A 21,806-nucleotide genomic window follows, 5' to 3' on the forward strand; every position below is an offset into this window, starting at 1 on the left:
CATCAAGGCGATAAGCAACTATCTTACTTTTAAAAGACATCGGAAGGCAGCCCTGTTTAGGGAAGTTTTTAATGTTTAACGCTGTATTGTGTTTTTAATATTTGGTTGGGAGCTGCCCAGAGTGGCTGGGGAAACTCAGAAAGATGGGCGGGGTATAAATAATAAATTATTATAAGTGTCAGACCCAGAGTCTTCTATATACACAGCACACTTAGAAGTCCATTTTGCACAGAAGAAAAATTGTCACAGATTCTCCAGAACATTACAGCAACATTTAAAGGCGACTTCTGCTGTAAACACAAGTCTGGTTTCCTGAGCTCAGTCCAAGATACCTTTCCTCTAAACATGGCAAGTGCTTTCTCAGCAGGCTTACTGCTCAAATTGTGTCTGTACACACCCTTTATCAGACAAGTACCACACTCACCTACACTTTAAAATAAAGTTTATTTTTTACCCTTAATGCTGCCTGCCTCCTTCTGGTTATTTCAGATAAAAGCATCTCTATTTAAAGTGACATGTTTCACTGAGATGCATTATAGCTTAGCAAATGGACTCTAAATTTAATCAGGCACCCTCATTATCGAATTATTATCCTTGGGATAAGCAAGGCCTTCCCCACAAACAGATCAAAATCAAGCTACTCAGGAAGCCATTTAGGATGCAATTACTCCCCGAGTGATATGGTGAAAAATGCCAGCTTTTCCCCAGAAACATGCAAGCTCTTCCTCATGTACAAATCTATAAACTGACCCTGGAAATTTGAAGAAAGCAATGAAGGACACAATTGCCTTTACAGCAATAACTGAAGCTTAATGTGAAAGTATCGCGTACTTGTTCTGAAGGAGATTCATTTACTTGTGCTTCTGATACAGAACAATTAGTACACATTAACAATTGCAGAAAGAACTATTTTCCTTGCGAATTTGGCACTTGCATGTTTTGCTTGAATTATAAATTCTAGTAGTTACTTTTCTTGTTTATCTTTATAGTTGCCCATTCTTTATTGGGAAATCCTGACTCCACGGAAGGCAAAAGAAACCAAATTAATTTAGTTTCAGGGCACAAAAAAAATTACTTTTAAGGAACTTTTAAGCTCATACAAAAATTGAGTTGATGGAACAGTGCTACAACACTGGATTTGCTTTGTGAGAATGGTTCTCCCTCTGGAATACCCAAGAGAATGTGCTAGAACTTGACATGCAACACAGCCTAAAAGTTAAGAGCAGGCAAGTCTCCAGGAGCAATGACTGAGAAAAGCACCTGGATGTTCAGGTGAACTATCAGGAGAAAGGCCATCAATTGTGGCTTTTCTCACTTCTCATTTTTCCCATCTTCAGTTTTCTACATTTCACAATCAGTTTGAGGATTTTTAAAAAGTGTTTATGACATTTCATCAGCATTTAGTGCAAATTCTTCTTAATATAATTTTTTTGTATGCAATTTTGAGTAATATACACATTTTTGCAAAGCAGTGTCCCCTAATTTAAAGCAGTTTTTGTATGTTATTTTCACTAATATATGCATTTGATACACATTTTCCACCAGTACATTTTTTTTGTACACATTACTTGGGCTGGAGAAGTGCAAATTTCAAAGGTTGGTTATGTTTCAGTAGGTGTGAATTACATTGATTTGCCTTTAAATACTAACTGAATCAAATTTCTCCACTATCCCCTAATTGTCAGAGACAAAAGTCATGATCCATCATTGTCCCTCCACAACCCAAGATGTGCAAAAGTTCCTAAATGTTCCACCATCTCTCTGTGTATCTTTACCAAGATTAAACAAGTCTGACCACAACACTCTGCAACAGCAGTGCCCTGAAATTTAAATATCCGAGATGACTTTATCTTGAGAACTTATTTCGATGAATAATAAAGACACACAATGGAAAACCGTTGGAACTGCATCTTTATAATCAACATTTGTCTCCTTGAATTTACACATGTAGAACTCCAGCACCCTCAAAAAGGTATCAGCATTAATCTGACCACTGCTGTCTTCAGAGAGAACCAGTAAAAACTGGAAGCACACCAAAATGATCCCGGATCTTTTTGCAATCCCCACCCATTACATTCACTGTACAGGTTACAAACATACTTAATGTAAAGCTTTTAAGTAAGTTTTTAAGGAAAAGCTGACAGAGATCTAGATACATTTACAGCACACAAGAAAAACTGAGAACTCCCTCGTTTCTGCAGAGAATTGTAGGAGGGGGGGAATCAGATTTTGTTGCTGTGTCTCAGGTTGTGTGGAAAGAAAAGCATGGGTTGAGAGAATGGAGGTGTTACCAACAGCATCATATAAATGGTTGGGACCAAAGAACTGAAGCCATTTGTAAACTTACATATTCAGGGTTTTAGAACATGCTTTCAATAGGACTTGCAGAATGGTGGCCTAAGAGGAGACATAGCCATGTACAGGTCTACAAACGTTATATAACATCGCTTGCCGAGAAAGTTTAAGAATGGCATTAAGAGGCTGAACTCAAGAAATAAAGTGACAGTACAAAGGATGGAGGGGGTGAAGTGAAGTATCAGGGAAATCTTCCTGAGAGATGTATGGAATTGTGGAATATGTTAATTCCCAAAGAGATGCTTAGAAACTGCAATAAACATAGATAACCTGGGAATAATGCTAGTGGATGCACTGCAGGGCCCAGTCAAAGGACAGGCCACATTATTTAAGTTTCCTCCCAAGCTTATTTTTCAGAAAGCAATGTAAGGAACCATCTTCAAGGCATTTCATTTCTTTTATCGTTCCCTCTTTCAGAGAGGCATCAGCCTCTTGCAAAGTTATGGACAGAGTCTGCAAGAACACCACGCTTTCTGCCCTGTATCCAGCAGCAGGGCCAGTTTCCATTCGCACTGCCAGGATACCTCTTCTCTGCTTCTTATCATTACACCTATCAAGTTATGGTGTCTCTTGATCGTTGTGCAGATTCTCGTTCTAAAAGGGCGGAGGCTCCAACTTCTCCATTAGAGATTTGACCCAGCTTGTTCCATTGATGAGTTTAGTTGTTGCAATGACATATTCTGTGCCCCCATCTTCCATTTGAGACAGAAAGCGGAGAGCTGCAATTTCAGCATACGTCACTCCACCCAGGAAAAATACCAGAGTGACTCTGTTTTCTCCATGCTGACCTGGATTGTTTACAAGGTAGAGAGTGGAAAACTGACTTTGAATTTATTTTTTATGCAACACAACACCTACCCAGCCCTCACTTCCCCAAGCTTGGTTTTAGATTGTTTATTTGACAAGAAGGCTTCTATGCTGCAGTTTGGAAGAGGGAAGCTAACCTAGGCAGAATGAAGCAACAGCGACTAAATATGCAACATCTATCCCTCAGATACAAGGCCCAACCCATTGGGAATGCCTACACGGCATTGAAATCAGTGGGAGTTGTGGGAGGCTGAACCCATGCATCTGATCCAGGGCTCCATATGAGCTGCAACGTGCAAGAAGAGTGGTTGAAATTGCATGGCCATTTTTTTAAAAAGTCCATACAAACTTGCACCCTCTAGGAACAAGGAAGCCTTTGTTTGCACTGGAGCTCCAGCGTTAACAAGAAGCCACTGTACTGCGGGTGAAGCTGCAGTTGTCATTAGCAGCCCTTTAAGCACACTATTACAACACAAATTGTGTGTCCAAAGATACCTACGTTTTTTTTGAAGCCCTGTTGGCAATTGCTGCCTCTCTTCAAAGTGTGGTCCTGGAAGCATCTTTAACACTTCTTCTATGCTTCGCCACCCTGGACGGGCAAGCAGTTGTGCCAGGCGCACACTTAGAGGAGCATAGCCACTGTATACATAAGAGATGTCGTTGGGATTCTGCAGGAAGGATGGAAGGAAGTGGGATCAATGAAGAGCAGCTTCTCACCACAGTGCATTTCATAAATTTTTTAGCAATGCCGTAACTGTGTGATGAAGCACTTACCTGTTCATTGACATCATCCATCCACAGACGCAGAGTTTTCCGAATTGTTGGGTAGTTGTTTCTACTGGTTAACTGGGTCTTCAAGAGTCCAGCCTTTTCTAGATTATTTAAAGTCAGTATATGTTCATAGCCATAAGTCTGTAACAAGAACATGTGTTGTCAGGACATCCGGGATCCAAGGCACGACTGTGTGTTGTAGGAGTCAATGTGATCAAAGGGAATTCCTCCAAGGTAAGTCTACATAGTGCTGTAGCCCAAGATTTCAATCAATAAACCATTTGATTTAAAGCTAAGAACACAGTGAAAAGTAAAAACAGGAGCTGAGCAAGTCTAGATTGAACCAAGATAGATAGCTATAGATTGGGCAAAAACAACATTTCTTGATATTTTTAAGAAGTTTTTCTTCTGTGCCACCCAATCCTGCAGAGGTAACATTCAATTTAAAAATGCAATGCCCTCATCTGCATGCAACAGTAAGTCATGGGTCAATGGCAATGTCAGGATCGAGCAGTGTCCTAAAAAGTTCTTGCTTTGCTCCTTCCTCGGTGTGAGCCATGAAGCCTTAAGTTATCATTATGTCTGAACCTGGAATTGTGGTTTGTTTCTCCTGAATAAACAACAAACATGAAGCCACTGTTCCTGCTTTTGCAATCATGGTTTATACAAAAGGAAAAAACCACAACCATGGTTCATATATTGATAAGTCAAGGTTGCCTGGCTTGTTGCTCTCACTTGCTCCAGGGGAGGAAAAGGGCAGCATGAACTAGCAGACTGCAAAATCTCAATAAACTATTAACCATGTTTGTTTCTCTTTTTAATTATTATCCTTTAAAAAAATGCTATGCAAATACAAAATATACCCTATCAATAGAATATAAATACATCAACCTTGACATTAGGTTTTAATTACTGAGATGAGTTAACCAGCAGCTGGCCCGATGACTTGAGTTTCCCCACTAAACAATCATGCATATGTTTCTCCCAAGAGTGATCTATATTTGATTTGGCTAACCTGGAGAATCTCTCTCTTATAATGATCCAGGACCTTCTGTTTCAGTCCGCTGTTACACACTGACTGCAGACAAACGAGTCTTAAAATCTTGATCAGGGGATGCTTTTGGGCAATACAGTCTTCAATGTAGTTGTTGACCTAAACAGAAAAATCAAACCAACAAAACTACACCAACTTTTGAAATGGTAGCGAAACAAAATGTTTAGATCTTATTCGTAGGGATGTAAAAGTGGACATGGAACCTCCTCCATCACAATGTCAAGAACAATGTGCATCAAAGTGAAACCAGCCACAAAAGAGGATGCAATTTTTGGTGAGCAGTTTTTCTTCATCAATAAGAGTGGTTGCAACCTGGGGCAGAAGGACTGCAGCTGCAGCTGGTGTTGAGGATGTTGGACCAGGATAGCTTCCAGAAGAGTCAGTGGAACAGAAACAGGTTCCATTTAGCAAAAACGACACCCACCATTATTCCAAGAGATACTAGATAACAATGGGGGGGGGGACTATTTTGAGAGCATTTTCACCTACCTTATCAGTGTCTATTCCTGACATAAACTCTTGTTCCACTGTTAAGTTATCAAAGAAGTCTTCTGATGCTTAAATAAATAATAAAAAATAGTAAATGAACATGCTGCATTTGAAAATAGTTTTCAGTCAAGAACAGTGCTGATATCTGGCCCCTGGCAGCTTATCCACAGGGAATTTATTAAAGCTATAGCTGGAATATTCTGTAAGCCACCTTGAGTCCCATCTGGGGGAAAGGCAGTGAGTGAGTGAGTGAATGAATAAATACATAATTAAAACTCACTAGTGATATCTTTGATGAGTTCCGCAATAGAAGTGTGGTTAGCTAAAGAGCTTCTTGCTGCTTGCATGTGTGGCAGCTGTGAGACGAACTGTTTGATCTCTCCAACAGTTTTAGCATGGTGTCTTTCCTAGGAAAACAGACCCAGCAGATAACAGTTTAGAGTCAATCCCCAAGAGAACATGGAAATCTTATGTGTCTCCTTTACAATGTTCACTATTTTCAGTTAAGGAAAAAAATAGTTACACTGCTGATGAGAGAATATCCAGTTCCCCATCCAATAATCTTTCTTTGTTGCATAATCAGTTTTGCAGTGTAAAACTGCTAAATGAATGGCAAGCTCTGGCAGCATGAGCAATTTCCTATCTAACCATTTCTAACTAACTGGCATCTTTTCATGCATGTTGCAGTTTTACACATCATAAAAACATTCTTCCTTTTCTAACACCAAAAAAGCCTGTGGGGCAGTGGAAACTGTGCTGAATCAGGAGCTGCCTGGGGTGAGTGTGACCAGGTTGGATACCGGCCCCAGCAGAGTAAAACTCTTCTCTAACCTAATGAACTTCAAATATGAAACCAGCAGGAGACATTGTAATTCACACCGAGCTCATGACATAGTGGAAAGAAAACCTCTATTTAAGTCCAAGATGCGCCCCTGCCAAATTACTAGAACACACGTGCCTTCTTTAATGACCACCATGCACTCTCATGGTTACAAATTGTCCCTTTGTTTGGATGTTTGCATTTTATTGATTTTACGTTTATTTTGTTTCTAAATTTTGCTCTTTGATTTTGAGAACCCTGATTGAAAAGCAGGTTATAAATGATCCAAATAAAGAAATTGGTCCAACATAATGAAGTGCGAAATTATCTGAGTCCATAAGGATGTTTCCTGAAGAGACATAAATCTTGTTATCTCAGTAACGATGAAAAGCACAGAGCTTAACTCTAAGGACTAGATTGCCAGAGGTGTCTAATGACCTATTAATAAGGACAATCCAGATGTATGTATTCCGCTTCCAGTTTCTATCAGACCAACAAGAAAGAACTACACATCCAAACACATTTATTGAAAAGTGGAATTTGGTTGAAGTGTAAACTATATGAATGGCAAGCCCAGGCAGGAAGATAATAATGAAGTATGCCATTAATAAGCCTTTTGCTACCCACAAGCTGCTGTTTCATTATCACCTATTATATCTGACAACCTTGCACTCTCTCTTGTTCTTCCAACATAAAAGTGCCAATTATAGCACTCAATTTTAAATGGTTCCTCTTTCAATAGGCAAGTGCAGCTGGTCTGGCCTTCTAAAGGAGCAGAAAGAAATGCAGAAAATGTGACCAGATTACACAGCTCAGAACTCAAGTCATCTATGCTTTTATGTACTATCATACAAGGCCAGGCATGATGGAATTTCCTGAAACTGCACAACATGGAAGCACACACATTTGTGACTGCAAGGACAAAGCCGCTTGCCCAAATTATTATATGGCCACACCATCCCGTGAGATATGTGACATCAAGAAGATACATCTGATTCCAACATGCCATAGGAAAGTCCACATGTATGCCTTGGGAGTATGGAACTGGGGTAGGATTCAGTTCCCTAAGAATCTCAGCTTTCATTAATATACAAGGAAGTTTCCATGTCTTATGACTGTAATGACATGTTCAAAAATGTGCTTTCTGAATTCTCAGAAGCTAATGGGGAGGGCTTCAGTGTCTTCCATAACTTATTGTCTCTCTTCATAAGCAGTAAAACTAGAAGGGTACAAAATGTGGCAGTATAGATTGTGTAGATCTATATACTTATATGCATAACACATATATGTTCTTCTTCTTGGTGCGGGGTTTGGATTGCACAGGCACAAATTTTCATTGTCTTTACAGAACACACAGCCTTGATCTAGTGCTGAAGCAAAAGTGCAGACCTGACTACTGATTTGACCAGCATCCTGCAACTGCAAGGTGTATATGGAACACTTCTGAGGCTGAATGGACAAGCCAGTTGAATCTGGACTCATCTGTGGGGATAAGATAACGCAGGTCGATTACCTCAAATGCGGCTGAGATTATTTTGGCTCTCTTGCTCAGCACAGAGCCCACAGCATTGAAATTCTTGTCCCGGATCTCTGCATAAAGCTCCTCAGCAGAATTCAGCTGCAGCTTCTTGGGCTCTGTGGGGAGATCCTTGCCACCCTCCCCCTGCTTCTTGGGGGCAAACTTTTCTGGAGGGAGTTTCACGTAAGCTGCCAAAATACAAGCCAAAGAAAACAGAGCTGACTTGGCTTTCCAACACACAGAGGAATAAACACTGGGAAATAAGGAAACTGGGCTGTCACTTGGCAAGTGCCAAGCTGGCTCTTGAGGGGCACCAGTTTTCATTTTCCCCAACTGAAACTGATCCAGGAGAAGCATCTTATTTCCCCTCTTCTCCTCTGCTGCCCACTTGTGGAACACTTTCCATACCAGATAATACCACTGGACAAAAGAGCAAAATACTTTCCCATTAAGTCAGGTGAAATAAATGAGAGTTACTAAACTGCTGTTAGAAAACTTGGTGGGATGGGGGCCCTGTGGCCCTCCAGGTGCTTTTGGACCATCCCGGCTGGGGCAGCCCAACAACAGCTGGAGAGCCACAGGTTCTGCAATAGACAAGATGAGGAGAACTGGGGTCATTCTCTCTCCCCCAGTGTCTCTAAAATGCTGCTTAAGGGCACGAGAGGGGGAGACCCTGAAAAACCCTCTGAGAAAGAAAGAAAGAAAGAAAGAAAGAAAGAAAGAAAGAAAGAAAGAAAAGCAGAAGCAAAAGAAGACAAGGAAGAGGAGTAGCCTTCCTTGGCTGGGGGAAAAGAAAGAGGACAATGACAACGAAAGACCAATTGGCATATCGTGAGGAAGCTGAGAAAAAACCTGTTACTGGGGATTGTTGTCCCTTCTCTGAACAGAACTGCTTACCTACTCCCTGACTAAGGAAAGGATGTGACCGGTAAGAAGAAACTGTCCACTACAATGAGAAGAGAGAATAAAGATGTGTGTACTGGTCTAAGACAGGGTCTTTTTCCATCTGAGAACCAATTACTCAGAAATTTTGTAACATCCTGGTCACAGCTGCTAACTTACTATTCTGAATTCCGTATATCTCATCAATAAGCCCCTCATAAGTCAGCTGTGTGGCCAGAGGTGACATCAAGTCTATGTTGCGGTCAAGCAGCAAGAGGGTATCAAAGACTGGGAAGATTGGATTCTGGCTCCCAGAAAACTCCCGCTTCATCCTGATCATCATATTTGCCACGTGCTGAAGAAAGAAGCGTTTGGAAGATTATGACTCAGGCTACAAGCAGCAAGTAACACATCAAACATTGCAGACATCTTTGAATATGCACCTCTCACTTCCTGCGGTGGTGAGTCAAGCTCTAGATTGGTGTTCTGTCATCCCCTTTGTGCAAGAGACAGACCCAGACTGACTGCTGCTCCTCAACCTCCAAGGACAGGGGCAGAATAACCAAAATCCGCAGCCTCATCTTCTTCATGTCTCTCATATACACCTCATACACCCACACACCCATTCACTATAACACAGAGTGTGTGGGTTCATTAGACATTAAAGACCACATGCCTCTTTATATATAAGCAGGGTTAAGAAAAGAAAGAAAAAAGTGGAGCAATTCCAAAGCGATTGTTGTCCATACAAAGAGGCATTCACACAGTGAAATGGCAGACAAGGGAGGCGTTCTAGATCATATTTACCCTTGCGCATTCCCCTTTCCCAAAGATCTGTGGGATTGTTCCATAAAGTGCCTGGAGTGTCATGAGCCCCTTTGCTGCGTGATAGAGGCTGGTCTGGTCATTTTCTAAGTAACACTCCTATATTTTAAAAAAAGACAAAGAAAGCATGGTAAGAAACTTAGGATGCAGGTGGTACCCTCAGCTTACAGCAATAAGCTGAAAATAAAAAGGCATCCTATAAACACTGTACAGGATCAGAAAACTGGCACAGATGACAAAGTGCTTCCTTGTGCTAATAGGTGTGTGTGTCAAATGGAATTTATTCTGCTGGCTCTCCTAGCTCCACAGAAGACCTTCATTCAGTGATCACAAGAAATGAAGACACACATATTAAGGACAGTTAAGGACAGGGATACTCTTTCTCCCCTCCCTTTCTTACTGGCAGTGTGGGTCCTGCTGCCAAAATTGTCACACTCACTTCTGTAGGCTGAGACTAGGTAGGGACAAGGTGCGTAAGCTAAGTAGTTGCTACCTGCTTAAATTGTAATTTTACTGTCTGAAACAGCATTTATATATTCTCTCAATTTCATTTCATATAATAAAGCAAGCTTTCTTTGTCAATGTCTCTCAATAATCTTACTGTAAAGCCATTTGTTTGCCTCTAAGAATTACTGGGTTGCCCATCTGGCAGTTAACAGGTCTTTAGGATCACCAGTCCCAAACAAAAAGTATCAGGTGTCAGTTTTATTTAGGCAGGAATGGAGGCAAACAAATGTTCATAAACAGACACACATTATGATGCTAGCAAAAGATCCCAATCTTCTTTGACAGTGTGTGTATGAATACATGGGAGTGGTGGACACGCATCTGAGTTCAGACACATACTGTAACACCCCCAAGGTGGTAAAATTAGCTGTAATTGATTACTATATACTGTACTATATATATTGGCCAGCTTCCTTTTAAAAACCTCCAAGCAGAAGGCAGCCACCAGCTAATTAATTGTCAATGTCGAAGAGGGTTTCCATAGTATTTGTCATATTAAAATATACATACCCAACTTTTAAATCAATTTTTTTCAAATCAGTTTATATAAAAAAAGTATGACCAAAAAAACGCTTAACACACCTTAACAGAGCAGCACTAAAATCAGTTGAAGGCCTAGGTGAAATTTTCACCTATGGCTCTAGGAAGATCAACCAATAATCAACACTCAGAAGGCAGCTCTCTTCCTGGTTACCAAAACTCAAGAGAAGGGCCTCTGAAACAGTTCTTAATGCGTGGGAAGAAGGCAGTGACCCTTTTAATATGAAGCCTAGATCTGTTTCCTTGCAGTTGAAGCTCATGACCTTGTCATACAACACAGAGAATAGTTGCTTTCCTTATAGCACTGAGGTGGTGGGGTATGCAGAAGATCTGGTTCCAGTCTAGACCTCAAGTCAATAGGAAGCCAAAGCCACTGCCAACTAATGACTCCTATGACTGAGCATTGGGGTGCCAACTGGGGGCTATCAGCAGCCAGTTTAGAAATATACCCCACACTGTGCTACCCTATGCAAAGAAACCCAATACTGACTTTGAAGGCGCTTTCAGACTCCATGGATAATAGGTCTCCATCAAATGGAATGAGGTCCAGGCTGTACTCCTCTCTGTGAATGAAGGAGCCCAGAACTCCTTGATCCTTCAGTCGCTGCTCACACAGCAAGCTGCGGCGTGGCACAAACAGGATGTGGAAATCCCTCTGTGGACAACGGACTCTGTCTTCACTAGAAAGTAGACAAGGAGATACCTTAAGAAATACAGAAACTACCAGTTAAAGTGAGAAGTTGGCCTTCAATATTCTGAACCAAGTTCGTAAGTGATGTCACCTGAGTTCAGGTGTAACTTTTCAGTCAAGGAAAACAAGTAAGGTAACCATGAAGTTTCTACTCAGACTGCAGAAAGCAAAAAGGTAGGTCTGGAGAGCTACTCTACCTGAGCACATTTTCAGCAATTATGTCCATGAGTTCTAGCCTTGGTCTGACAAAGAAAATAATATTCTTGACATCTGCAGGTGGGAGGCGGCCTGGTTTGAGAGTGAACATTTTCTCCACCTCATGTTCCTGGAAGGAGACAAAAGTAATAATAATGTGCAATCTTATTTTAGTCATTAGAAGTTTATATATATGAGAAAAGAATGGATTTATGGTCAACTCACTACTGGGAGCATCTATCCTTGTGTTTTGTAAACTTGGTGTTTAGGTGGAATAACTACCCACCTAGGAGACCAAAAACATTTTCTTCACAACTACTGGATAAAACTCTCAATAGGAAAACACACTATTTATGGCAAAAATCAGACTTAATATTTTTTAAAAATCTTGCCCAATCCTACCTTTAGAAGTGAATATTGTGCAATCAGCCCAAATGGACCTGTAAGATACTCATCCCACACAATGGCCTATGGAGAGAAAAGCAGAGAATCAGCTGACATTTCAAGCTACATCCAATATACAGAAGTGAGTGGGGTAGAGGGAAAGTCTCTGACAATTCTATGCAGAGAAACTTCATTATTTGTATTTCTAGACTGCCCTTCATCTACAGCTCTGAACCTAGGCTCCTGCTTCATTTCCCCCTTGAAGGTAAGCTACAGAACAGGAGCTGCCAAACTGTGATGCACAGTTCATTCAGGAGGTCCATGACAGCCATCACATTTAAATATCCATTTTGATCTTTAATTATGTTTTTCACATCAATATTCACATTGATCTTAATTGTATTTTTAATACAATGTAATACAATAAGAAACAAAAGGTAATACAATTTTGAATTCCATATATAATATCTAGCCCAGTGCATTCGAATTGCTAAACAGACAGAAAAATCATTTAAGACAGACAGCAATTTTCAGGTGATTGGGGTTTGGTTTGCTTTTTTACCATTGCCCGAGAACAAACCTTCGCTATAGCTTATGCTTTGTCAAAATAAACTATAGGCTCAGGTTCAGACACAGCGCTAAGCCAAATCATGGCTTAGCTCACAGCACTGAAGCAACTGTAAGAGCAGAGGATGGAAGAGCAAAGTAGCTGCCATCTTCTCCCTGGAAACCTGCAGGTTTGGTTGTGCCAAGCCATGGTTTGGCTTAGTGTTATGGGCAAACCCCATCACTGCGTGGGCATGTATGAAAACATTAAGCAGTAGATTCTGAAAGATCATGCTCTTCCCAGGGAGGTTCAGCTAGTGCCTTCAGGATACACCTTTAGGCACCAGGCAAAAATGTTCATCTTTAACCAGGCCTTTGACTAACTGACATCCTGTTAGTTAAAATGCCCTTTTAAGAGTGTTGTGGAAGAGGAATTATTGGGTTGTCTTTGTTCTTATTTTTAATATGTATTTTGTGTTTTTTATATTGTAGTTTTATGTTGTGAAGTACCCTGAGATCTACAGGTACAGGGTGCAATAATTTTTTAATAATAATAATACTAAAATAGCTACACAAAGCATATTACAGTGGTACCTCGGGTTAAGTACTTAATTCGTTCCGGAGGTCCGTTCTTAACCTGAAACTGTTCTTAACCTGAAGCACCACTTTAGCTAATGGGGCCTCCTGCTGCTGCTGCACCGCCGGAGAACGATTTCTGTTCTCATCCTGAGGTAAAGTTCTTAACCTGCGGTACTATTTCTGGGTTAGCGGAGTCTGTAACCTGAAGCGTCTGTAACCAGAGGTACCACTGTATAAAGCTATTTTTGGCCATCTCACCCCTTGCTTTTTCCTGTAAGACCAATTACAGTCATTAACAGTCGTCAACAGGTTTACCTATCAGGCCATGACCCATCTCCCACCCCCCTTCTGAGTAATCCCCCTCCCCACCCTCAGGTCTGGTGACTTCTGTTTCAGTGTATCTGAAAAAGTGTGCAAGCGCACAAAAGCTCATACCAAGAGCAAACTTGGTTGGTCTCTAAGGTGCTACTGGACAATTTTATTATTATTTTTATATATTTCTACTGCGTCAGACCAACATGGCAACCCACCTGAATCTATAACCTTAGTAGAGTAAGCTTCATTGAGGTATTAAGGCCCTGTGAGAAGGCTAGTGCACCATTTTACAGCCGAATTCTGTGCATGTTTTTTTAAGAAATAAAGCTAACTAGGCTCATTAGAATTTACATACAGTGGTATTTTTAGACCCCAGATGTAGTGGTTTTACGGGGGGGGGGAGCCTTTAAAACGGCATTTTGATTTTTTTCATAAATGTTTTCAGCATTAGGGCAACAGAAATAAAGCCTATTTTAGTGACAATTTAAGTGAATTTAAAATGCAAAACTGTGCGTGCTCGGAATATTTCTTTTTAATTGATAAGCCTTTTGTTTTTTGATCTAACTTGTCGGGAAGGTGGAGGCAGCTTAAGGGCAGCCTGGGACGGGGGGGCGAGGGAGAGGACCAACGTGGGATTCGCCAGCGAAGAGGCCGAAGCAGCCTCACGGCAGAGAGTTTCCCCAGGGAGCAGAAAGGATCTTGAGGCAACAGCATCGGCCCAAAGCCCAGCCCGGGAGAGGCCTCCGAGGGAGCCGTTTCATGCCGGCCAGGCAGCGCCCCCCCCTCGCCGAAGCCCGGCTCCTCCTCGCAGCCTGTCAGTGTCGTTTCCCGTGGGGTTTGTGGTGCTGCCCATTTCCAGGCGCTTCGTTCGTCCTCCTTCCTTCGCACAGGGGCCTTTAGTGGCTTCGCGAATGGGGCCCAAAGCAGGCCGAGGCGCTGCGCCTGGCAGCGGACTCCCGGGGAGGAGGAGGAGGAGACGGGCCGGGCCTCGCCCGGGAGGCGGAGGAGCAGGCCGGGCGGGCGGAGGGGGAGGAAGGGAAAGAGCGAGGCGGAAAAGGCCCGGCGGCGCGCGGCCTCCCCCCCCCCCCCTGCGATCCCGGCCGACCTTGGATCCGGCGCACTTGTCGAGGAACTCGCGCAGCTCCTTGCGGCCGGCCTCCCGCAGCGCCATCAGGTTGACCCGGCCCGAGTTCAGGTGCGCCGCCATGGCCCTCCTCGCCGCCCTCTCGCTCCGCCCGCCGCCGCCCAGCGCCGGTCAGGTGGAGCCCGAGACCGACGGGGAGGGACCGAGGGGCCGCCTCCTCCTCCAGCCCGGCGCCGCCGGCGCCGCCTCCTCTTCTTCTTCTTCTCTGACGATCCCTCGTAGCCGAGTAAGATCGTTTTCCATAAACACGGCTTTAACACAGTGACTGTGGAGGCCAGTTCTGGATCCCCACGTCCTTCCACAGCGGGGACAGAGGTTTCCGGGCAGGAGTTGATCACGATGAGGGTTTGCCAAGCGCGCCTTCCTCTTAGGCGACATTTCCCCCCCTTCGCCGCATCAAGCAGTTGGTCCCTTACCTTTCCCGCCCCGACCTGGCCACAGTGATCCATGCGACGGTCACCTCCAGGCTTGACTACTGTAATTCGCTCTACGCGGGGCTGCCCTTGAAGCTGTCCCAGAAACTCCAGCGGGTGCAGAATGCTGCAGCGAGGCTCCTCACGGGGTCTCTGCCATGGGAGCATATTCACCCAGTGCTTTTCAAGCTGCACTGGCTCCCGGTGGAGTACAGGGTCAGATTTAAGGTGCTGCTTTTGACCTTTCAAGCCCTTCACGGCCTAGGACCCTCGTACCTACGGGACCGCCTCTCCCGGTCTGCCCCACGGAGAGCCTCAAGGTCCATAAATAGCAACACCCTAGTGGTCCCAGGCCCTAAGGAAGTTAGATTGGCTTCAACCAGAGCCAGGGCCTTTTCAACTCTGGCTCCGGCCTGGTGGAACGCTCTGTCTCATGAGACCAGGGCCCTGCAGGATCTGATTTCTTTCTGCAGGGCCTGTAAGACAGAGTTGTTCTGCCTGGCCTTTGGCTTGGAGCCAATTTGATTCCCTCCCTCCCTCTCTTTCTTTTTCCTATCTCCTCCTGTGATGAGGCTGCATTTTAATATTTTAATGTTTCAATATTTTAATGTCATATTTTAATCTTGTTTTTAAGTTGTAATCATTCAACTTGTTTTTATTATTGCTTGTTAGCCACCCTGAGCCTGGCCTTGGCTGGAGAGGGCGGGGTATAAATAAATAAATAAATAAATAAATAATTATTATTATTAGCACGTTTCTCCCTTGCGTTCAAAGCCCATGACACCTTTGGTCAAGGCTGTTCTCCAATTGGAGCGCTCGCAGGCCAGTGTTTCCCAATTGTCAGCGTTTATACTCCATTTTTAAAGATTTGCCTTGAGACAGTCTTTAAATCTCTTTTGTTGGCCACCAGCATTACACCTTCCATTTTTAAGTTTGGAATAGAGTCGTTGCTTTGGAAGACAATAGTCAGGCATCCGAACCACATGACCAGTCCAACGAAGTTGGTGTTGAAGAATCACTGCTTCCACACTGGTGATCTTTGCTTCTTCCAGTACACTGGTACTAGTTCACCTGCCTTCCCAAGTGGTGTGTCACATTTTTCGGAGACACCATTGCTGGAATCTTTCAAGGAGTTAGAGATGGCGTTTATAAGTGGTCCATGTTTCACAAGCGTACAGCTGGGTTGGTAGTTCAAGAGCCTAGACTGAAACCTAAAAGACTAGTTTCAATGGACCAAGAATGGTTTTCATGGCTGGTTCTGACTTTCCCCTTTTCCCAGTGGGAATTCCTACTTGTAGAGCAGAGGCCACGGCTGGTCGGCAGCTGCAGTGCCTGTGTGCTTTGTTCTGTTGTTGTTGTTGTTGTTTAGTGGTTTAGTGGTGTCTGACTCTTCGTGACCCCCTGGACCAGAGCATGCCAGGCACTCCTGTCTTCCACTGCCTCCCGCAGTTTGGTCAAACTCATGTTGGTAGCATCGAGAACACTGTCCCACCATCTCGTCCTCTGTTGTCCCCTTCTCCTTGCGCCCTTAGTGCTTTGTGCTGGAGGGCACTGTTTCGTGGCACTCACTGGTTGCTATTGGACAGTTCTTTGGATAGTCTGAGCAGATTGATTGAGCGAAAGGCTCAGCCTTCATTAGGGCAAATGTTCTACCCTTATTTATGGGAGCCTTTGGAATAGAAAAAGGAAAGGATTGTGTCAGGATGTGTTTTGTGGGGAAATTTGCAGAAGTGAAGATGTTGATTTGGGGTCCAGTCGGAGGGGGGTATGGTGCCTGCTGGAGGGGGAAACCCCCTGCCACCCTTTCCAAAACTTCCGGTAACAATGTTAAGAATGACCCAAAGCTCTCCCCTCTCCCTATTTCTTTCATTTGCTTCATGAAATTTATCCACTGCTTGACTGCATGAATGAGGGGACCCTTTGCCCCCCACTCTGGGTCCTGGCATGGCCGTAGCTCTTGAACCCAGAGCGCTTGGGACCTCCTTTCTCTCTCTGCCAGCCCTTCATGCTCTGGGCTGCCTCTTTCAGACTCTGATGATGCCCCTTCAGGTCACTGAACTGCAGAGAGATGGAAGGAATTGGTCGTGATGGGCAGACAAGGATTGATTAGGCTCCACATATGTATTTCTGTTCTGCAAATTCGGCAGTGGTTCACTGTTTTCTCCAGATGCCCCTCCTCACACACAACCCCCCCCCCCCCAAGAATTGGAGTGGCCGGCGTCTGAGATTCCGCTCATCTCTTCTAGGATCAGGTGCTTAAGGCGCCTGTTCAGACGCTGCCACGTCTGATGCCACGTCTGGTGGCCCCCCAGCAAGACCCAGAGCAGCCTGTGGCGCCAGGTGAGCAAGTGGCCCTCCTTTTTTGGACAGAGGAGGGCAGGAATGGGCATGGGGGGCAACTAGTCCAAGGATGCAAAAGAGGACTCACCTGTTCCTATGTCCTTCTGTTTGCAGTTCTGCTGCGGTTCCGCATCCCAGCCCCAGGGGGTGAGTATTGGAGAAAATAAGAGCAGAGACTGGATCCCTCAGAGCTGCCCCCCCTTTGCCCCCCACTCTGCACTCTCAGATGCGGAGAAGCCCTCCCCTCACGAGGAACTGACAGCCTGACTTTTGCATTTCAGCTGCTGGAGGATGAGCAGCTCTACCTCCTGGGGGCCATCCAGAGCTGCCAGGCAGCTGAGCTCAGGGGGCTGCGATCCCTGAAGTGCTCCAAGCAGGAGACGGCCCAAGCCATTCTGGTGAGTGATGGGGGGTGTGGGGGGAAGGGGTTGTGCATCTGCAGAGAGGAGGACCCTGCCAGCTTAGACCATGGGGTTGCCATTCCCCTACAAAGCCAAGCCTGGTGTTTGGGGTCGGAGCTGATTTTCCTCCTCTGTTCTCTTCCAGGACATCTTGGGGCACTTCAGAGCTCGCCCCCTGACCCTGGCCTTTGCCTTGGAGGCCCTCCTCCAGCTAAGGTGAGTGGGGTCTTTGGCGTGGATGGGGTTGTGGGTGGGGGGCAGAACTCCAGGGGGAAAGAGCAGGCGGGAGGGAGAAGGGGCAAGGGAGACTCTAACCCCCTCCCTTTCATCTCTGCAGCACCGTGAGGCCCAAATTCAGCTGCGATATGATCAGTGCAATCCTGCACAGGACGTTGGAGGCTGTGCTGAATGGGGCCGAGGAGGAGGAGGAGAGAGAAGTATGTCCTTGGTTTTGACTTCCCTTCACAGGCTCTTTCTTCTTCTTTGTCACACACTTGCAGAATCCAACCCCGCATTCACACTCTCTTCTCTCTTTTCCCGCAGGAACTGAAGAGGCACTTCCGGCTCCTGCTGGGGAGTCTCCTTATGGAAGCCCCCAACCCTGGCACCCTCCTCCACCTTCTCAGCGTAAGTGTCCCGATGGCATCAGGGGTGGTTTTAGGGTTGTCCCCCCCATCCCTTACCCAATGGACTGCCCCATTTCTGGGGCACAGAGCCTGTTTGGCCCCCAATTTGGTCCAAGACCAAAGCTGGCAAACCCTCAGGGTCCAGAAGTGCCAGGGACTCCGTGGTGGGGGCAGTGGGGGCCGCTTTGGCCCAGACTGGCCCCTGACTCTGAGATGCTCTTTCCTCCTGCAGGACCTTGAAGGATATGCCCTGGGGAAAGTGGGGAGGCTCAAGAACCAGTGGCCAGCAGCATTTCCTTGCTGCTGGCCGTTGCCCGGAAATACCCCAACCTCAGAGTAAGTACCTTGCCTTCTTCTATTCATTTCTTTGGTTAATTTCACCTCCCCCCCCCCCAAGATCACATCCCCAAGTGATCTTTAGCGCAGATGATGTGGGGTGTGTCCCTGGGGGCCAGGATGAGGCCAGAGGCTTTTCCTGCCCCCTTTCCTGCTGCTGCCCTTCCACCTCTGGCCAGGAGGCTGCAGGGCCCAGGGAGGTCCTCTAGAAGAAAGGATTGGGCCCAAGACAGAGGGAGACCCGTCCTTCCAGACTTGGCGCTGCTTCTGTGCTCTCTTGCTCCCATCTGACCCCGATTTTTCTTTCCTCTGCAGATGGCAGTAGTTCGGCCGGACTCGGCTTGCTTCTGCCTGAAGCCGGAAGAAGGTAAGCCCCACACCTTGGAGACAGTGCCCTTTGACTAAAGGCCTGTGGGAAAATCTCATTTTCATTTTCATTCTCATTCTGTTCTCATTCTCATTCTCTTCCATCCAGATGACATCATCATTGAAGATTTATAGGTAGTGCGGACCTCGGGCTCCACTGGACACCCGAGAGAGGCCAACATCCAAATGCACTCAGCACGTAAGGCTTTCTCAAAAGCCCATCTGTAGTTAGAGATGCCCTGCTTCACCTGTGAGAGAAGCAGGCACTCCTGGCGACCTGCTTACCTTTTTTCTCTTGCAGGTGACAGAATGATGCCGGCAAGACCTCCTTCTCCATCTTTTCATGGCGGCAGAAGGGAAGCAGCGGCTGTGGGACCAGATCAGGTAAGGGGAAGCTGCCTTGTGGGGACAGAGGCCAAGGGGTGGAACGGTGTCATGGACTGGTTGGGCACAGAGGAATGGTGGGAGGAAGCAGCTGGAGAACCAGGAAGGGAAGACGTCTCAGAGCCCAGGGAGTGGAGGGGGCACAAGGAGCAGCAGTCAGAGGGAGAAGAGGCCGGGGAACCAGGGGAGGGAAGCCAATGGGTCTCAAACCCTCGGTGAGTGAGGGACTTTCCCCTGTGTCAGAAGACAGACTCCGGCAGATGGAGCGGACAAGATCCAGAGAAAGCTGTTTGTTCACGTGCTGCAGAGGGAAGCCAGGGGCCGATGGGGCTCATCCCCCCGGAAGGGAGCCCATTGAGGAGAACTCTGATTCTAAACCTCCACTGCCTCATGGGATGGCTTCAGGAGAAGAATAGGCTCCAGAGTAAACCCTACACAGATGCAGAGTGGAGTCCCTAGGATGGTTGGGTGGCATTTTGTAGGCCTCCTTCTGGCAACTCCAGCAGCCCAGCTGGTGCCTTGTGCCTTGCTCTTCTTTCCTTTGGACCACCGAGGGGCGGCGGCTCTGGGCACAGGGTTGACACCTTTGTTTTGACAAAAGACAGGACAGGGCAAGGGACAGAGAGAGATCTGAAAGCTGTTAACATTATTTTGCCTCAAAAGATCTCACAGAATTTTGGGTTTTTCCATTCCTTAGGTTATATGATCTATTCCCTGTGTAACTCCACGTGTCAAGAAGAAAAAGAACTGGAAGAGAATGGAATAAAAATAAATATTTTTTAATGGATTTTGAATAAATGCACAATAAATTGTTACTGTTTTGAATTTCATTGTGTTATTGTCTTCCATTGATCTGGACACTTTTGTTGTTGCAGCCTGAAATAGCATTAGCATTTTTTGCTGCTGCATCACTCTCAGGTTGATTCATGTTAAGCTTGTGGTCCACTAAGATCCCTAGATCCTTTTCCCTACCAGCAAACCAGTGTCCCTCATCTTTTATTGGTGCAGCTGCTTCTTCCTGCCGAAGTGCAGAAACTTAGATTGGCTAGAAATCCTCTTTGCTCACCTTCAGGATGTGACCATGTCGCAGTCAGTGTTGTGGTAGCTCCGTGTGGCATTAACACAGTTCAGTGCGATTGCCTGGTGACAATCCAGTCCAGCTGGTGCCAGGGACCTGAGATCTAAGATGTCTCCAGGACACTGAGTGTTTTGCCTTGGTAGAGCATACCATGTTCGTGACATAGAGGCTGTGGTATGAGCACAGTTCAGGTAGCCTGTGTCCGTTCTTGTTCAGGTCCCGATACCAAGGGGCCTCTGCGGTTATGCCAGCTGCGATGAACTCTTTCAGCAGGAATAGTAATAGTAACAATAAGAATAATTTTATTATTTATACCCCGCCCCCCAATCTGGTTAGGTTTCCCCAGCCACTCTGGGCAGCTCCCAGCAGAACACTAAAAACAGAATAAAACTTCCAACATTAAAAACTTCCCTAAACATGGCTGCCTTCAGGTGTCTTCTAAAAGTCAGAGAGTTATTTCTTTGACATCTGCTGGGAGGGCGTTCCACAGGGCGGGCGCCACTACCGAGAAGGTGTTTGCAAGCTCAAGACACCCTGGTCTACTTCCTCGCAGAACTTGTTCTTGATCGGTATATCAGAGCACACATATGCCATGATTTATTGGCCCATAGATGGTCTTTGTGGCTTTAAGGAAACTCTGTGCATCATGAATGTCAGCTAAGTGCTGGATCTCTTGAGCTTTTTTTTATCCTCCAGGTGTTCTTTAGTTCTCTGGTTCTTCTTTGAACCTCAGCCTTAGCGTTGGCATAGGTTTTTTTCTTAGCAGGGCAGTTTCTATCTCTTTTCCAGATCTGAAAGGCCTTCCTTTTCTTGTCAATAATGTGTTCAATCTCACTGTCATTCTCATCAAACCAGTCCTGGTGTTTCTTGGTTTGGTATCCAATAGTTGGTTCACCGGCTGCAATAATGATGTTTTTAGCTTGGTCCAGAGTTCCTCAATGTTATCAGGGAATTCTGAATGTGGATGGCCCTTAAGAGTCGTTTGGAAGCAATCCTGCTTAATATGATCTTGAAGGGCTTGAGTGTTCCTTTTGCGCCTTGGTTTCCTTCCTTGAAGCCTGCGTTGAGGATAGCCATCGTGGAGCATAATAACCGGTGATCTGTCCACCAGTCGTCAGCACTCGTCATAGCTCTGGTAAGGAGCACATCACGGCGATCTTCAGCTCAATTACATAGTCTGAGAGGTGCCAGTGGTTCAACCGAAGGTGCCAATGAGATGCACCAAAGCCTTCCTTGTCAGCCCAGACTTACAACCCTGCGAGGTAGGCAGGGTTGAAGAACCACATCTGACCACAGGTCTCAAGGGGGATCTCTTTCTGGGCTGCCTCTGAAGGCAGTTCAGAAGCTTCAGCTGGTGCAGAATTCAACAGCCCACATTGCTCACTGTGGCAAGATGGTTTGAGCATCTCAACACCCATCCTGGCCCGACTGTTCCAGCT

At 45.4% G+C, this 21,806-nt stretch overlaps 2 protein-coding genes across 7 annotated transcripts; one reads left to right on the top strand and one right to left on the bottom strand.

Moving 5' to 3' along the window:
* Positions 1 to 1,893: 1,893 nt before the first annotated feature.
* On the bottom strand, positions 1,894 to 15,189 carry VPS33A (VPS33A core subunit of CORVET and HOPS complexes). Of its 3 annotated transcripts, none has more exons than XM_083419037.1 (13): positions 14,840 to 15,189; positions 11,858 to 11,923; positions 11,458 to 11,585; positions 11,060 to 11,249; positions 9,505 to 9,621; positions 8,878 to 9,052; positions 7,810 to 8,003; positions 5,757 to 5,883; positions 5,477 to 5,544; positions 4,949 to 5,086; positions 3,937 to 4,074; positions 3,662 to 3,830; positions 1,894 to 3,143 (listed from the first exon to the last, which is right to left on the bottom strand). In XM_083419037.1, the coding sequence occupies exons 1-13, from the start codon at positions 15,002 to 15,004 to the stop codon at positions 2,950 to 2,952; spliced, it is 1,869 nt and encodes a 622-aa protein (XP_083275163.1). In that variant the 5' UTR covers positions 15,005 to 15,189; the 3' UTR covers positions 1,894 to 2,949. The 3 variants fall into 3 exon arrangements, with proteins under 3 accessions (XP_083275163.1, XP_083275164.1, XP_083275165.1); XM_083419038.1 differs by lacking the exon at positions 14,840 to 15,189 and adding an exon at positions 14,385 to 14,729; XM_083419039.1 differs by lacking the exon at positions 14,840 to 15,189 and adding an exon at positions 13,495 to 14,016.
* Positions 15,190 to 15,609: 420 nt separating this feature from the next.
* On the top strand, positions 15,610 to 20,114 carry LOC310667249 (uncharacterized protein). Of its 4 annotated transcripts, XR_014506232.1 has the most exons (11): positions 15,610 to 17,169; positions 17,291 to 17,323; positions 17,458 to 17,574; positions 17,723 to 17,793; positions 17,915 to 18,014; positions 18,121 to 18,204; positions 18,436 to 18,539; positions 18,855 to 18,906; positions 19,015 to 19,104; positions 19,207 to 19,289; positions 19,987 to 20,114. XR_014506232.1 is itself a non-coding variant. In XM_083419091.1 (9 exons), exons 1-9 carry the CDS (start codon positions 17,125 to 17,127, stop codon positions 19,993 to 19,995), a joined length of 594 nt encoding a protein of 197 aa, XP_083275217.1. In that variant the 5' UTR covers positions 15,610 to 17,124; the 3' UTR covers positions 19,996 to 20,114. The 4 variants fall into 4 exon arrangements, 1 of the variants encoding a protein (XP_083275217.1); XR_014506231.1 differs by having other exon boundaries at positions 18,121 to 18,539; XM_083419091.1 differs by lacking the exons at positions 18,436 to 18,539; positions 19,015 to 19,104.
* Positions 20,115 to 21,806: the final 1,692 nt, after the last annotated feature.

The sequence above is a fragment of the Podarcis tiliguerta genome (assembly GCF_965153285.1).
Source record: "Podarcis tiliguerta genome assembly, chromosome: 16".
Classification (NCBI taxonomy): Eukaryota; Metazoa; Chordata; class Lepidosauria; order Squamata; family Lacertidae; genus Podarcis; species Podarcis tiliguerta.

What these genes read in the sequence shown, in the direction of transcription:
- VPS33A (XM_083419037.1), bottom strand. Translation starts at nt 15,004, where the DNA reads ATGCTCCCATGGCAGAGACCCCGTGAGGAGCCTCGCTGCAGCATTCTG. An exon ending in GATATACGGAATTCAGAATA is followed by an intron (nt 8,004 to 8,877) that starts GTAAGTTAGCAG and finishes GTATTTTGGCAG; the next exon opens with CTTACGTGAAACTCCCTCCA. An exon ending in TGGATGATGTCAATGAACAG is followed by an intron (nt 3,831 to 3,936) that starts GTAAGTGCTTCA and finishes TCCTTCCTGCAG; the next exon opens with AATCCCAACGACATCTCTTA.
- LOC310667249 (XM_083419091.1), top strand. Translation starts at nt 17,125, where the DNA reads ATGCCACGTCTGGTGGCCCCCCAGCAAGACCCAGAGCAGCCTGTG. An exon ending in AAGACCCAGAGCAGCCTGTG is followed by an intron (nt 17,170 to 17,290) that starts GCGCCAGGTGAG and finishes TTCTGTTTGCAG; the next exon opens with TTCTGCTGCGGTTCCGCATC. An exon ending in AGACGGCCCAAGCCATTCTG is followed by an intron (nt 17,575 to 17,722) that starts GTGAGTGATGGG and finishes GTTCTCTTCCAG; the next exon opens with GACATCTTGGGGCACTTCAG.